The sequence below is a fragment of the Sander lucioperca genome, chromosome 12 (assembly GCF_008315115.2).
Source record: "Sander lucioperca isolate FBNREF2018 chromosome 12, SLUC_FBN_1.2, whole genome shotgun sequence".
Taxonomy (NCBI): Eukaryota; Metazoa; Chordata; class Actinopteri; order Perciformes; family Percidae; genus Sander; species Sander lucioperca.
Window position 1 is genome coordinate 30,857,751 of NC_050184.1, and position 16,281 is coordinate 30,874,031.

Sequence of the window (16,281 nt, forward strand, 5' to 3'; positions counted from 1 at the left end):
ACTCAAGTCCGAGCCACAGACTCGAGTCCCCATCTCTGCCGTGAAGCAATTCGTTGCATCGCGAGACCTGATATCACGCGATACTTCCTGATGCTGAGGCCGGCGGCCCGCCGGCTGAAAGTTGCAAGGGTGGTTTTTCCACTCACAGGCGCTAGGGGGAAGCGAGACGACCACCATTCAACTCGAAAAAAGTCATATAACAATTCCAATGACTCCGAAACTGTTCAGTTAAGGTAAATTAAGCTAAAAAAACGGCATAGTTCCCCCTTAACTATGGACAATCATGCGATTCCTCGCGATTAAATATTCGAATTGGTTTTGATATATACAGTATATATAAACATGTTTTGTGTACCAGGAAAATACCTTGTACTGTATCAATGGATACAATAACATTACTGCAGAAAAGGTTTTGGATAAATTCTGTGAATTTGGAAATGACCATACCTTTGTGGCCTCAGTAAGGATGAGTTTAGAGTCTTTCACCAGACACTGCAGTGGCACAGTCACATCAATGACCTTTGCCCTCTCGTGTTTTCGACTGTTGTCTGTCACAAACTTGCCGTACCAGGCGTTGAGGATGATGAGACCTGGTTTAATGAAGCAGCATCAAGAATAGTGTGAATCAACTGGAAAAGTAATGTATTAATGTGTTATTTAGATGTGTTAAAAAAAAAAAATATATATATATATAAAAATAAAAAAAATCAAGCACGATCGACAAAAAAGACAGATTTTTGAATGAATTGATATTAAAAGTCCAACAAAGTTCCCACTTTCACTATAGATTTAGTTGAATCTTTCCTGCCAGCAATTTTTGCCACATATTTAATTAAAAACAGAACCAGTGTCATTTTTTAGACTTGATTGTTAAAATTATTTTTGCAAGCATATAACAAAAAGACAGCACAATTAATTTTAATTGCAAGCTGCATAAACAATACCGTAACCATTTCATAGAGTGTGGTCCATTGAATAAAGAAGAGGAGTTGTGTGTCTGTTATTACACACACACACACACACACACACACACACACACACACACACACACACACACACACACACACACACACACACACACACACACCTATTAACCGTTACTTTACAAGTGCAAAGTCTAGGGGACCTCTGATGAAACTAACATTAAAGCAACCTCTACAGTGACACGTGTCATAAGCCAATTATCACTTGCCAAACTCCCCAAGGAGAAAATTATACTGTCTGCTGAGAGCTTTTTGTTAGTGTACTTATCAAAAGCAAACTAAAAAGCCCCAATTATCACTAGTCGACACGGAAGCTGCAGGGTCGTTAAGAAATCCACCGAACTCTATTTCCTTTATTAACAATTTGAACACTATTTTAAAAGCACTCCAGAAAAACCACATTAGATACTATCACTTTCCACTACTGTAAGTAAGTCTCCTCATACTACAATGGAAAGGCCCCCCATACTAGTCTTTGTCAGGTGTACAGTCCCTTTAGATTTTCAGTGAAATGCTCAAGATCACTAAAAGCAAGGAGTCTGCTTTAGTTTAGATTGTTATTTTTTTTTTTACGTGTGAACTGTATCAGAAGATTTACCAGCAGTCTGGTTTCATATAGTAAATACAGGCAGTGTGTCTAAGAAAGTACACTTTGAAGTTAGCAGCATTCAACTGGGCATCAACATATTTCACCTTAAACGGAACTGTTCAGAATGTAACAGAATCAAAAAGTTTCACAACCTGCTTAAAAAAAACATTCCCAGGATAAGCTCATCCCTTAAATATTACTCATCTTACCCATTCTAGACTCCTCAGTTTCAATAATCCGGCGCACAGACTCCTGCATGAGCAAGACCTTTAGAGATGAAACAAAGGCACACGGAGGAAGGGAAAGAGACAGACACAAACAATGAGATTTTACATGATATAGATTATAGTAATGAATTTCACTAAGACTTTGCATCTTATCTAATCCCATCTCAGCCCCTTCCTCTGACTGGTGTGGGACTTGTAATATTTCATGACAGTCACCCCAAAATACCTTCGTCTCTCATCTAACGCTGAACCACAATGTAGGATTGGTACCACAGGCACACGTACAAAGCCTGTATAAAAAAATACTCACAGCAGCCTCTGCCTCCTGTTTCTTCCTGGCTATATTAGAGGCCGAGCTCTCCTGCTGCTTCTCCAAGTCTCTGGTGAATTCAAAGATAAATGGAGAAAATGAAATGAGCTCATAAAATCTGGCCATAATAATACATGCGGTGCTATTTCCAAAAAACATTCCTTGCATGAAACGGCCAACTTAAAGGAAAGGTTTCTTACTCTTCCTTCTGGGCGCGCACGTAGGGCCGAATAATAAGCTGCTGGATGGCGAGGTAGAAAACCAGTGGTCCAACTGTGGCATAAAATACAGCACTTGGCAGTATCTGGTCAGTCAGGTGAATAGGGAAGAAATACGTCTGGCTGGCTCGGTTTAGTCTGCGGATGGAGAGAAATGGTTTCATTATTTTTATCTGAATGGCCGCTAACTGGCTGCTAAATTGGCTACTCCATGTAATATTTGTGGGAATTTCTGCCTGAAAATGTCAGAATACTTATCATTCAAAAAGTATTCTCTCAGCTACGTAGAGCTATGTGCCTAAAAATGACAAAGTGAAAATATGTGCCATATTGTACTCCCGGTTAGACAGGACAGTGAGTGTGCTCATCGTTTCTCAGGTGTTAACACAATTGTCCCAAAAACAATAGTCCAAAGTGTCCAAAAAATAAGAAGAGATATACTGTATATATACTTTAAACTTTTAAACTCATCCATGGACCAACATCTCAATGGGTCCAATCCTGTGTTTACATTCTCAAAGATGCACCGCCAGCGCAGACACAACTTACCAACCAATTTAATCGGACTGGCTGGCATGGAGTCACATGGGTGCCATAGCAACAGCGCTGTGATGAAAACCCTCTAAAACCTGCATCAAACAGGAAACTAGAGCAAAGAGGGGCACTTACTTGATCTTGAGGGAGACGCCTTGGGGCACTCCCACGCTGACGGTGGCCCCCAGGACACTGTGTCGACTGATCTTCCTCTCAGCACCGTACTCGACCACGGTCCCAAAGAAACCTGATCTGTAACATAAAGAAAAGGTCACTCTCTCACTATAAATCGGAGATTTTGTTTCACAGGGATTTCTTTTAACTACGTTTACCTCATTATTTGAAGCTTTGGCCAAGTTCAACATGAACATCCGACATTGTAACATTATAGACATGACAGAAAACTACAGAAACGCATAACAGGTCTCCATTAAATGGATAGGAGTTGTAGTTGCTGTAGAAACAGATTGACACTTAACAAATCTAATGAATATGAATTTATGATTACGTTCTCCAAATAACACATACTGCACTTTGACAACATACTTTACTGAGCCCTTAATCTTCGTCTGGTCATCATCCTGGAACTTGTACTGGTAGCTCATCATCATAAAAGTGTGAGGAATGCCAAGCTGCAGAAAAAAAAAAAAAAGATCATTTTGGCACAATCCTGACAAGCAACTGTTGATTTAATGGTGTCCTGTCTAACATTAATTAGTTAAATATAACTGCTGGCTGCTAACCTGCATTGCGAAGGTGAAATGGCTGCTCTTGGTGTCCCTGACTATGCTGGTGTTCATAGAGGACTGGATGCCCCAGCGCCACTGCAGATAGCCCATAGTGTTCTTGTCTAGGTGACGGGCCAGCACCGTGGTAACCCCAGGACGCACGCCTCGGGATGAAAACTGGAGCCCACACTGAGCGGTCACAAAGCTGAAGCAAAAAAAAGAGGAGGAGAAAAAAAAAAAAAATCACTTTATTGTTCATGTTGTAGTAAAAATACAGAGAACTCATTTATTTTCTCTTGCATCTTAACACATACAATCGAGGCGTCAAGTTTCGGAAAATCTTCAGTCCTAAAAGAGGTCCTTGGGTGTCTCCAGCACCCAGCTCTACCTGTGTACAAACACACACACAAACCAACAGGTAATGTTTTTTTACATCTAGAAATGTGGAGTGACAGAAAGAAAGTAGGCCATTTGTAGTATACATTACAAAGAGTGTGTGTGTGTGTGTGTGTGTGTGTGTGTGTGTGTGTGTGTGTGTGTGTGTGTGTGTGTGTGTGTGTGTGTGTGTGTGTGTGTGTGTGTTGCCCAGTGAGAATGCAGCACACCTCTCCCCACCCCTTGGCTGAGGTGACTCTTCTCAAGGCCAAGTTAATGGAGCCACCTCCATTTCCGTTGTGGGTTGACAAAGAGCCAGATAAAATGGCTGTGTCTTTTGTGGTGAGAGGAGCCTGCAGTAGAAAACATAAAACAATGTCCTTTGATATGAATGATTTCCAAAATCTTTCACAACTATCACAAATGTAATTGTGGCTACAACTCTTTTAATCCAAAACATATCATGAGAAATGCCACTTTAATCCTCATGTAGAATCTGGAGCAACCCGTTACCTCTATGGATTGGGATATGTGCATCTTGTTGATTTCCACATGTGGGACTCCCCCTCCAACATCCTCGTAGTCCTCCTCATACTGGTCAAAGAGGTCCGTGGCATCAATACCCACACTAATAGTTCCCTGCAAATAACAGGTTCAGGAATTAATACCGTGTTAATTAATGACGTATACAATACGCACAAGAACCCGATTGACACTTTATGTTACAGTCAGTTCGATGTGAGGCTTGTTATCTTCTTCTGAACATGCCTTTGGGTTGGTCCTTTGCTGAAGCCGTCTCTCCTCTCGCTCTTTCTGAAGACGCTCATACTCTTCTCGGATCTCTGCAGGGGTCCTTTTTCTTTCCACCACCTGGAGAAAGAAGATATGATATGAAAGCGAAGCAAATGGTGGATTGGCTGCTTCACAGGTTGCAGAAAAAGTAGTTACAGTAGGAGAAATTTCAACAGAACTTCATGCTCCCATACGTTCTGTCTGCAGGGTTCAAAATCAGCACCATCCACCAGCCAAATGCTGGATACATTTGCAAGTGGCTGGTAGATTTGTTTCACTCACCAGGCGAAAAAAAAAACAATGGTAATCTATCGAGAGGCTGGTAAAATTTGAACATTCACTAGCCATTTGGCTGGTGGACGAAAAAGTTAATTTTGTCTGTGTGTGTGTGTAATATTTTGCAGTGGTGGAATGTAACTAAGTACATTTACTCAAGTACTGTACAGTACAGTCAAGTACAAATTTGAGGTACTTGTACTTTACTTGATTCTTTTCTTTTCGTGCCACTTTCTACTTCTACTCTGCTACAATTCAGAGAGAAACATTGTACTTTTTACTCTTCTACATTCATCTGACAGTTTTAGTCCCTAGTTACTTTGCAAATTAAGCTTTTCGCACACAAATCACATTTATTATAAATTAAACTACCCAACAATATAACGGCCTACAAGTAGAGCTGAAATGACTAGACCATTAAACACACAACTGTTTGGATCGTTTCCAGTTTCGTAAATTTTTCTGCATTTAGTACTTTTAATACTTTAAGTACATTTTCCTGATGATACTTACATACTTTTACTTAAGTAACATTTTCAATGCAGGACTTTTGCTTGTAACAGAGTATGTTTACAGTGTGGTAAATACTTAAGTAAAGAATCTGGATACTTCTTTAACCACTGCTATTTTGTACTGTCAAGTATGTATAATTATAGTAAACACAGATGAAGCAAAACTAGAACTATTTTAAGCAGGTTAGATGATGAGATGTCACATAGGACAGGAAAGTCTTGGGGTAATGCAGCCTTAATACCAAGAGACTGCAATCCCAAAATATGATGCTTATGTACAGTATGGTTTATACTTGAAGATTAACTGTGTATTCTTCTATAAGTGAGTTATTCTCAAGTCAAGACCCTGGGTCCGGGTGACTAATATTGAGAAAAATAATTATGCACGTCATTTCTTTTGATGCTCTTCTCTAGATATTTCCATTGGCACACTTAAAAACAATGACTATTGAGTTTAAAATGTACATGAAAGTTGTTATGCTAGCTGACAGGGTCAAAATTTGGTGGACATTTTAAATATCCGTCTAAAGCACACCAACCTTCCTAGTTGTGTCTAATTAAAAATATACTGATTTGTCGAAGTTGACAAGAAGGTGCCAAACTTAAACAAATGTCCCATCTAAACTAAACCCGACTTAAAAGTGTTCCGAAGAAAAAGATGCTAAGAAAGCATATTGAGCTTGTGACCGGGAGGTCGTCGGTTAAATCCCCAGACCGACAGGATAAAATCTGGGTCGGGAAAGTGAAAGACCAGCGCTTGTCCCTCCCTCATTACCACCACTGAGAAAAAAAACATGGTGTACTGGAGGAGAGTTGTGCACTAGTCTGCACCTGCTGATGTGCATTAGAAATTGCTAATGCAAACCATCATTTTTAAAATAGATTTATTATAACATTTGGCCATGTCTGTACTTGGCTAGCAATACACACATGACATTAATAGTGAATTCATTCAATATGCAGTAATTTTATGTATGACGTAAGTCTGCCAATCATGCTAGTGAAATTCAAAACTCCACTGAGCTGATCCCATGAGGCTTCAACTCTCCTGCCTGTACTACGCCTCAGAGGTGGGCCATTGTATGTTTTGGGCTTAATAATTAACCGACTGTCTATCAACCCAATGGCTATTGTTTTTAACTGCATGTGGTGCCTTGTTTAGGAATTAACGGCCATTTTAGTCACTAATAGACTTACCTCCCATCCTTCAACATCGAGTCCTCTCTTGCCATAGATATCGTAGATAGCTCGTGCCTGTGGGTCACGCAGCACTGAAAAGACATAGATAACCACCAATAATATTAGGCATCAGAAAAGTTTGTTTGCGCAGACCATAACATATTCAAGTCTGCTTCATGTGTAACTGAAGTGGGAGTTGACTACTAGGGGTGGGAATCACCAGAGGCCTCACGATACGATATTATTGCGATTTTAAACATATTGCAATATTCTGCGACATATTGTAATGTATTTCCTTTTTTCCAACTTCAAATTTTTCCCAATTCATGTTCATCTCACTTTAATTTTATTGCTGCAAAACTTGAATTGTCAGACAGACAAAACTGACCAACACATACATAATAAAAGATCAATACTTGGCGTCTGTGTATCGATACAGTATTGCCATGGAAAATATCGTGATACTATGCTGTATCAATTTTTTCCCCCACCCCTATTGACTACATGATATGATCGAAGCTTTTCTTACCTTCATAAGCTTCATGTACAAGGTTAAAAAGCTGTTCTGCTTGACGCTTTAGTTCAGGGTCCCGGTGTTTGTCTGGGTGATACAGCATGCATAACCGCCTGTATGCCGCCTTCAGCTCGTCCTGTGTTGCCTAAGCACAACATTCAAATGTAGAAAATGTGAAAGACAAAACTTGCAGGGAAACTTGATCAACAACATAAAAAACACACGGAAAGACTTTGCTACAGCTCCCCTACTTCCAACTTCATTTTCTGATCCTCCAACACTTATTTGAACTTCATAAAGTCTTCCAGTCTTCATTGGGTTTAGATGACTTGTAACAAAACAGTCTGAACAGAAACTTGCTGCTTTAATTCAGGTTATAATTATATTGTTGCGAGATAGACTGAAGTACAAAGGGTACTGGCCCAATCCTCATAGTTAAAAGTACATATGTACATTCATGTTAACTACTCTTTTGTTAAATTTCATGTTTGAAATCAATGACTTAGAGACCATGAATTATTTTGTGTTTTACTGCATAACATATAATGGGATGGGTTTCACATTTATTCTTGAATTAATGTTTTAAGCAAAACCTTTTTAATACGTATTCTACTTTCCCATGCTCACCCACGCAAATATATGGACTTTTAAACTGTTGCATATTTAGCCGCTCTGGAACAGCATGTCCCTGTGTGCCACAAGTAATTTGTGTGTTGTAGAATGCCACTTGCATATGAACATTATGTTCCCTGCTTTACAAATACAGAAATCAAGACCTCAAGTGTTTGATCCCCAAGATATCAGAGAACATATTTATATTGTAATCTGATCAACTGCAAATGTTTCATGGTGAAGACTTGAAGTAAAGTTGTAGCATTAGCTGACTTAGTTAGCACTGTCCTCAGTCATCAGAACATTATAAAACTGAAAATAACAGTCAGTTTGTTATCATTAGCTCCCAGATTGCCGCAGTAACACACTGTTCTCTATCTTACTTCATCAACTGATAACTCCTGTTGTTAAAGTCGTAACCCCACAACAACCTGTTGTATGACTTAAAAAGTATCCAGCCGAAAAGTCACAGCACAGAAAGCAATGTCGAGGGTCACAGCGCTAGCTACCTTAGCTAACGTTACATGTGACAGTACGGGTAACCGTTAAATATCAGCCGGACAAAGTTTATAGAATGACTGCTACATGAACCCGCACACACATCTATTCAGATCACAACTGCATATTGTACCTCTCTTCTGACATTTAGCAGGGAATAAAAATCATCATTAAGGATCTCATCATCGTCCAAGGCAGACGCCATGTTTACACCCGGTCATCTCTTCTTTCCTGTCATTTACATGGCCCAGAGACTTCTCTGCGTACTCTGTCGCCCCCTTGTGTTGGGGATGAATGACAACAAAGCAACTGTATTCACAGGCTTGTTCACGTTGTCTTGAACGTGTGCTTTTCATTTTGAAGTTTAACTTGTGCAGTTATTCCTCGTTATTCGAAAATGGAGATGTTATGAGAATGTAGGGTATGTAAGGGTATGCGATCTGTTGTTGTCTGAAGTAAAAAAGTAGGGTGGCATTTTCATACAGCAGCCAAAGAGTGGTTTTTTTTTTTATCTTAAAATCCTAAAATGTTTAATTTATTTTTTTATTATTGTGGAAATGACAGTATAGCTAGGTCACCTTACTTTCCATTTAAAAAGACACTCATTTGAATATAGTGTTACATTTCCAATGCAATTCAATTCATATTTGACGATGGGTACATATGTATATGCCCAACTCTAAAAGGCTATTATCTGCATCCTATAGGAACAATTCAGGCAAGGGGTGAGAAAATCCCTTCACTGCATTAGGTCTTCATTAGTTCATTATTACTTTCTTAGCAATAACAACGAGCCGTTGATTGTATAAAGGCGCACGAGCAGCAGGCAGCAGAGGAGCTGTCCTTTCAGCACCACCACCTCAAACTAGGCTATAGCCTACACTGCGTTTCAGCAGACGGCAACCAGCATGTTAATGCAGGATGAAAGCTGTCCTTAAGTGCTGTAGTTGACGCAAGTGCCAAAAGCACAGTCTATTAAGCACAATGATCTGTGATTAGATTGCCTGTAGTCATTTAACGTAGCCATACTATTGTCAAGCCTATGTAACTGCGCCATAATAATGGAAGTTAAAAAGCTTGACAGCATAGTGAACAGAATTAGAGTAACTGTGTTGTTGCGCCGTCTTCAAATCTTTGCGTCACATCGACCCCCCCAGTAGCTGACACAACTGCTTAGATGGACTCCATCAGCAGCCCTCAATGGTTTCAGCAGCATGGTGCCACTATATTAAGTCAGTTACAAGTCTAAAAGGGAGCAAACTATAGTCCACATGCTTTCAAATGTAAACGGGACATGTGTACTTGATTGATTGATTGACTGACTGTACAGACTATTTGTACTATGTCTGTAATGTTTGTTTTTAATAGGCTATACATACCCTGGAAACCATATTCGATACTGACTGATTAAATATAGCTAAATTAACCTTAACATCAAAACAAGACGTGCCCAAACTAACGATAATTAGCTGTTTTGGATGATTATCTAAAAGATGACTTTTTTTTTTTCTGCAGAGGGCTTTCTGTTATCGGTTGTATCAAATAGGTATATACCTCAATTATAAGTTTAGATCAACAGACTTATCTCTGAAGATATGTAAAAAAAAAAAAAAAAAAAAAAAAAAAAAAAAAGTAATTAAGGCAATTAAACAGTAATTTAGGCTAAAATCAACGTACTGACAGAGTTGTTTTTGTCACTCAGGAATGATATTCAGTGTAAAACAACTTTAGTGGGATGGCTCAAAGACAAACATGTAATATTCACAATCTAATTAGTTTAAATTAAGGATAAAACACGTAACCTCCCCTACTGAGCATTAAGGTATTTCGTTTTAATACAATAACGCGTCATCATCATTAAAAAAGCGTCATGCGAGACCTGCAGCGCCTCTGAGCTGTTTTAAATTCACTGTAAGAAAAAAAAAAAAAAAAAAAAAAAAAACACGGCTGCTGGTGTCAAGGTGAGGGGAGATGTGTTTTTCCTCCCGGAGCCTCTCTGTCAGTCACCGTCTCACAGCCAATGGTAAGTTCGCCTCGGTCGGACCGACTCGCCGCTTGCTCCTCCTGTCCCTCCTCGTGCTGTCCTCGCCGTGCACGCGCGTGGTACCCACGGTCGTGAGGAGGAGGAGGATGTTGCGCGTGAAGGGGAAATGGCTGCCGAAAACAAGCCGGAAGGTAAGAGAAATATAATGGGATTATTTTACTAGTATGACCGCTGTGTGATTTTAGAACAGTTGAAACTCTGTGCAGAGATGACACACGCGTGAGGACGAGTGGAGAATTTTTCGGTAGAAAACGGCTCCGCTATTTTCCTCCGAATAGGCAGCTAAAACGTGGAGATATCACCTAGCCAGCTAATATTAGCTTGCATTCTAGCCAGCTACTATTCCCATCGTAGCCCACATTTAAAGCACGCCACGGGGACAAACAGTCAGCGTGGTAAAAGTAACGCGTTTTCCGTTTATTTTGCTGAAGATTCTTGTCAAATGGCGAGCAATTCAAGTTGTTAACAACAAAGCTAAGTTAATGACAACATGTCATTGGCATCGACTAACTTCTTCCCTTATTACCCAGCTTTAAAAAGCCGCTTGGTTGTGTCAGTTCATCTGTCAATACGGCGCTCTTCTGCAACCGCTATCTGGAGCTTCTTTTGAAGGCATTACAATAATAATTTGGTCATCGGTTTAAAAATGCATTAGTCTAGTTTATTTTTTTATTTTTTATTTCCCCGTCTTGAAGAGGGTCGTTCAGTTCCCCCTTGAAGCGCGAGGATTTCCTTTGGCATTCAGCGAATAGTTTTTGCGAGTCAGAAGTGATGCATTTTTTTTAAATGCGCGGATATTATGTTTCCCAAATGCCAATCATACTTGGCCTATATTTGGTTTTAAACACGGGCATCAAAACGCTGTAATGCCCGCTCCGCTTGCAATGCCCTATCGCACTTGAAATGAAATGCCATCACACCAGAGGAAACAGGGAGGATGGAGAGTAGAATGTCCAGCAGCCTGCTCGTTACACTACTTTACACGTAGGACAAAATGATGACTTTTTTTCCCCTCAGCTTATTTTATACGGCTCACTAACTTCAAATTAAATGCACTAGACTTACTTATTTCCTGTTAAGTGGGATATTTTACTGCAAAACATATGCTTTAGAGATCTGCTCTTATTCAGAGAGGCCCAGGGAATTTGTGGGTCAGTTATTAAACAACCCATATATGAAAATATAGATGACGTATTACATTAATGCTAAAGGGACTCGTTCTTCTACCCAGATGTCAGCTCTCTGCTGTTAAGAGTATTTGAACCAGACTGGAATGAGTTATGTATTTAATAGAGCTCACATTCATACATTAAGCAACTTAAACATGTTTTATAGAATCTCATGGACAAACCTTATATGCATGTTTAATTATATATAATATAGTATCTTAGTTATGTCATACTTTTAACTGGTTAACTTTAGTTTTTTGATTGGCAGAATTGAGTATGACAGGTCATCAATACAGTATGCTCTTGCTTTTATTCCTAAACTTATTTAGGAATAAGGTATTTTTTTTTATATTTATTGATTTATATTGAACCTTAGTGTGGAGCAAAAGGGTAATCTTAGACTTTAAAATTGGCTGCATAATTTAAAAGCGAGAAAAAAACCCCATTCATTAGCTGCAGTTGTTTCTGAGCTGTTCATAACGTGTTGTCGCAGGTTTCGAAGTTGAATAGATCTCCCTCCGATTTTGGTGTCAGTACCTCAAACAGGAATTATTTTTGATGCAGAATCACTTTAATGTTTTAAATGAGAGTAAACAAATTGCCTCTGTTCATATGAGGGGAAACGATAAAAGACTCAGTTGTTTGGATGTCAGTGTGCCTACCACTAAACAGAGTCCCACCAGGGGGTGGTATTGAGCTACAAAAGCACACTTACTACATGAGGGCTCTGTCTGTGACAATGACAAAAACATAAAGACATCTGGTTTTATGATAGTAATGACTTCACTGTGGTATATAGTCCTAATGTATTCATCTAAATAGCCAAACTTAACTAATAGGCTCCAGTTGTTAATTTCGATGTCTCTCCGACACTGGGAGCTCTTACTGAAAACCCTGACTTGAAAGTCCCATTGCTGAGCAGGTTAAGTTATTTTCAGTGTTCCTGTGAGGCCGGTCAGTGGGAAAAAGGAGGAGGAGGAGCAAGGGGAGCATAAAGAGAGAGTGCTTCATACCTTCACATAATTGCGATGCTGTCTCATGCAAACCTGGCACTTAAAGCTTTTACATAGAGCTGTCATGCTGAATCGTTACTCCTGCATCCAGTTGTCCTTAGTTTGGGCTCTTCATTAAAGTAGAACATGCTTTTAAAATGTACATCGCTATCACATTTTACACGACATGTCCCTGGATGTCGGGTAGCCACTGAGAGAGCTAAACCGTGTTTCCTTAACCTTTTGTCCTTGTGGTATGCGTGCAGTGCTGATCTCTCTTAGTTGTTTGGCAGGTCTTATGATGGCCCATAACAACTGAGGGTTACATCTTGTGTTAAACCCAGGGGCCATGACCCAGTCACACTCAGTAATGTAATGTTTACATCCTGGGGTATTTCTCTCCAGCCTAACTGATTGTCAGGGCCTTTGGGGGTGTTTTTCTTCTCCTCTTCACATTCATAAAAAGCACTGTGGGTCCGTTACTTTAAGTACAAGGCCTGGAGGGCACTGAAAAGACAAGCTCGATACGTCTTACAGTGTGACTGCTCTGGATAAAAACTACATCCAGTGGTTTTAGGAATCTACCAGAGTATGCGGTCATAAAAATATTGCTGTTCGAAAGCCAATTTTGAGAAACGAAACAAGCACTTTTGTAAACACAAGCTACAGTACTAACACTTCTGCGGTGTTGGGATTCCAATATATTCACTAAAACGGAAACACTATTTAAGTTAAATCTTGAGGCTTTTACCTTCTGAATTTGAATCTTGATGCTACCCAAACAAATTTACACCTAGCTCAACAGCGTAGCATAGTCACATTCATTTAAAATGAAATCAATGCAAGGCCAATGATGGGGTAGTTTACTGACACATACAACTCCGATATATGCGTTAAATCAACAACGCAAATCGAAGGATAATGCAGTTGGAACTCTTGTGACAGAACAGAAACAATCGGCAAAAAAGGTTGCTTTCTAAAAATAGAGAATTAGGCCTGTGGCCTCAGCTGTGCTCAAAGTAATGTTTCTCTTTTGCTTTCAAGCGGGTGCAGTTTAAAAAGTTTCACGATGTTATCATTTCACTCAAAGTTCAGGGTGAAGCAGCAGCAAAACATCAAGTAAGCACGCAGTCAGCCATTAACTTACAAAAGTGCTTGTGCAGCAATGGTATAAATATTTCTTCGCTGTTTTGTAAAGAAGGATGAATTTAACTTCCTCGTGATGTCGGACGACTCGCTCTCCTAGTTTTGTGTTGAATCAGGCGCTACATTTTTTTCTCCTGCCGTTTAATTGAATCATTGAGGTGAGGATGGATGGGACACAGGTCCGGTCTGTGGTTGCTGAGACATATCATTCGTAGTGCCTGTCTGTAATAGACCTTTGCTGACTGCTTTGCTCAGCCTCCACTGATTGATTGTATTGATTCATCCAGTTCACTACTGATACAATAGGGAGCGTAAGTGACCCGTGTCAAACCAGGCCAGAGCTACAGTGACCCTTAGTACTGGCCGTTTCTCTTATAAAAAAAATATTCATATTCATATTTTAATATCATATTTTCCCCAACAGCTCTTGTGTGTTTGAAATGTCTTTCAATATACTGTCTAGCTTCTGTTGATACTGCTTGCATGGGGAGTTTGATTAGTTATCACAGGCTGGGAGAATGCTTCTTTTCCTCGATTTTCTCTACTTTTCTCTTTGCCTCCTGAAGGACTGAAGAAAGTTCGTAATCCGGATCGAATGTACAGATCAGCAGTGTGTTATGCTGGCCATGGTCCACCTAAGAGTATCAGTGATGACACAGAGACAAACAGTAAGAGTCAGTTATTAATACTGCATTGCTGCTCCAAGAGGCCACTAGCTGGCCAATCTATTATTCATTCATTGATTCATTTATTTACTTCTTGATTTCATCCGTCCCCATGCACCCCCTCCTTCCTTTATTCTCCTCGAACACAACACCTCGTCCGGCTGCTCTGTTGATTGAAGTGTCTGCTTTACGGGATCACGCTGTCAATAGTTGAAGTGTTGTCGTTAACTAAGAGTGATTGTTTCACTTCGAGGCCAGGGGATCAGGACCTGAGCAGACCCTCAGAGAGAAAGCTTACACTTTAAGCCATCCATTATGACCCTGTTCTTGGCTTTTCTCTGCTTTTCTTAAACCTGCATTTAGTGGGGTGAAAATCAACCGAAGTTTACAGTGTGACTTTGAAGTCTTGCAAAATGAATTTGTTTATGACAAACATATTTATGCATTGCCATATCCTATGATGTTTTCCCCCTTCAAATTGAATTAGTCTTTGTCTTTGCCTCCCTCTCATTACATTCGTGCTCTATGAGAACTGTAGACTAGGGGGCAAAGAACAAAGACAACCCAACATCACAGCTGAGGTTGTTATGACTTGTATTAAAAACCAGCTTCTGTGGGAAATGCTTCAGTGCACTTACACGTCTGTGTACAAGTGCTATTTTCTGTCACATCCACAAACACACACACACACAACATCAGTCAGGAATATAGGTCAAAGTCTTGATATTATTTGTGGTTGATTTTCCCTTCATTCCTCTTTAGAAAATGTGTCTGAATTTTAGCCTCTGTCTTACCCATTGAAAAAGCTGTCCTCTGTAAAGCAGATTGTTTCTCAGCAGAAAGGAGCCCCATCATTGTTAATAAATACACCAGTCTCTTTGCTGCTGGAAGACTACATCTAGACTAGAGACTGGGTAATTAAGTGTGCTCATGTATTGTCATTTCTAAATAGAGAGTCTGAAATCCCCCACAACCCCTTGTTAGACTCCTCACTCGATATCTGTCACTGGGGAGAGCTCTTCTGCACCAAATCTTTTTGGTATTTTTTTTTTTTAAAAGAGAATGTTTGGAGAGATTTAATGGCAGGGGACTGCTTGTGCAGATCTATGTAACAGGGATGCAGACTGTAACAGGGACATTGTTGTTTTTGCATTACCCCCTGATGTGTGACAGCTGTGACTGACAACACGTTTTGCCGGTCTTGCTATTTTCCCTCATGTTATTGCGTGGTATTACAGAATCCTGTACCCACGTCAGACACCCTGTTAAATGCGTTCAGCCTGAGGGTTTCTCTGCCTCACCTAGGACACTCTGTAGCAGAATACAGCAGCTCAAACAGGCAGGTAAACCATTGATGTGAGTAATCGTCTGAGTAATTGTGGCAGTAGTTATGCTACAGAAAGAAGGGCTTTGTTTGTGTGCATGTGTAAGCAAGAGGGAGACAGTGAAAGAGAACAAGAGGAAGAGAGAGAGAGAGAGAGAGAGAGAGAGAGAGAGAGAGAGAGAGAGAGAGAGAGAGAGAGAGAGAGAGAGACAGACCTCACCTCTGCTCTCCTTGAGATGGGATTTTTATGGATGGGTGAGCTTGGTGAGGGCTGAGAACACATAAAGAGTCATTTTCAGTTTGTTGCAGGCAGTTAACCGTGTGTGCATGTTTGTTGAACTTCCAGTAATAGGCCTAGGCTTTTTTTTCCAGCTGTTTGACTTTTTGACAGTCTTCCCTCATTATGCTATATTACACTGTACTATAATAACCACATGGAGCCATAGTGCATCCAGGGTATAGTCATTGCGGGAATGTAAACGTGACAACCACCCTGCACATGTTGCATATTGTGTGGTCCTACTACAGCTGCATAAGAAATGGTGTCCAGCAAGATTTAGCGTAATACAAATCTCTTACTTGCGTTATCCTACT

The 16,281-nt window shown here is 40.0% G+C and overlaps 2 protein-coding genes across 10 annotated transcripts in view; one reads left to right on the forward strand and one right to left on the reverse strand.

Annotated features, from left to right (window-relative positions):
- Positions 1–8,552, reverse strand: part of dnajc11a (DnaJ (Hsp40) homolog, subfamily C, member 11a) — a 12,686-nt gene extending 4,134 nt beyond the window's left edge. Inside the window, exons 1-14 of the mRNA XM_031290457.2 lie at positions 8,481–8,552; positions 7,253–7,382; positions 6,742–6,815; positions 4,733–4,834; positions 4,478–4,603; positions 4,195–4,317; positions 3,904–3,977; positions 3,605–3,794; positions 3,408–3,493; positions 2,997–3,113; positions 2,310–2,465; positions 2,110–2,179; positions 1,782–1,839; positions 448–590 (exon numbers count right to left, since the gene is read on the reverse strand). Coding sequence (XP_031146317.1) covers positions 448–590; positions 1,782–1,839; positions 2,110–2,179; positions 2,310–2,465; positions 2,997–3,113; positions 3,408–3,493; positions 3,605–3,794; positions 3,904–3,977; positions 4,195–4,317; positions 4,478–4,603; positions 4,733–4,834; positions 6,742–6,815; positions 7,253–7,382; positions 8,481–8,552 — 1,521 coding nt within the window. The remainder of the gene's footprint in view (positions 1–447; positions 591–1,781; positions 1,840–2,109; positions 2,180–2,309; positions 2,466–2,996; positions 3,114–3,407; positions 3,494–3,604; positions 3,795–3,903; positions 3,978–4,194; positions 4,318–4,477; positions 4,604–4,732; positions 4,835–6,741; positions 6,816–7,252; positions 7,383–8,480) is intronic.
- A 1,740-nt stretch (positions 8,553–10,292) lies between these two features.
- camta1a (calmodulin binding transcription activator 1a) overlaps positions 10,293–16,281 on the forward strand; it is a 293,919-nt gene continuing 287,930 nt past the window's right edge. For 8 of the 9 annotated variants that reach the window (XM_031290222.2, XM_031290212.2, XM_031290214.2 and 5 more), the window contains exons 1-2: positions 10,293–10,522; positions 14,265–14,366. In XM_031290222.2, coding sequence (XP_031146082.1) covers positions 10,498–10,522; positions 14,265–14,366 — 127 coding nt within the window. In that variant the 5' untranslated portion in view covers positions 10,293–10,497. The remainder of the gene's footprint in view (positions 10,523–14,264; positions 14,367–16,281) is intronic. The other variant, XM_031290217.2, reaches the window with a different exon arrangement.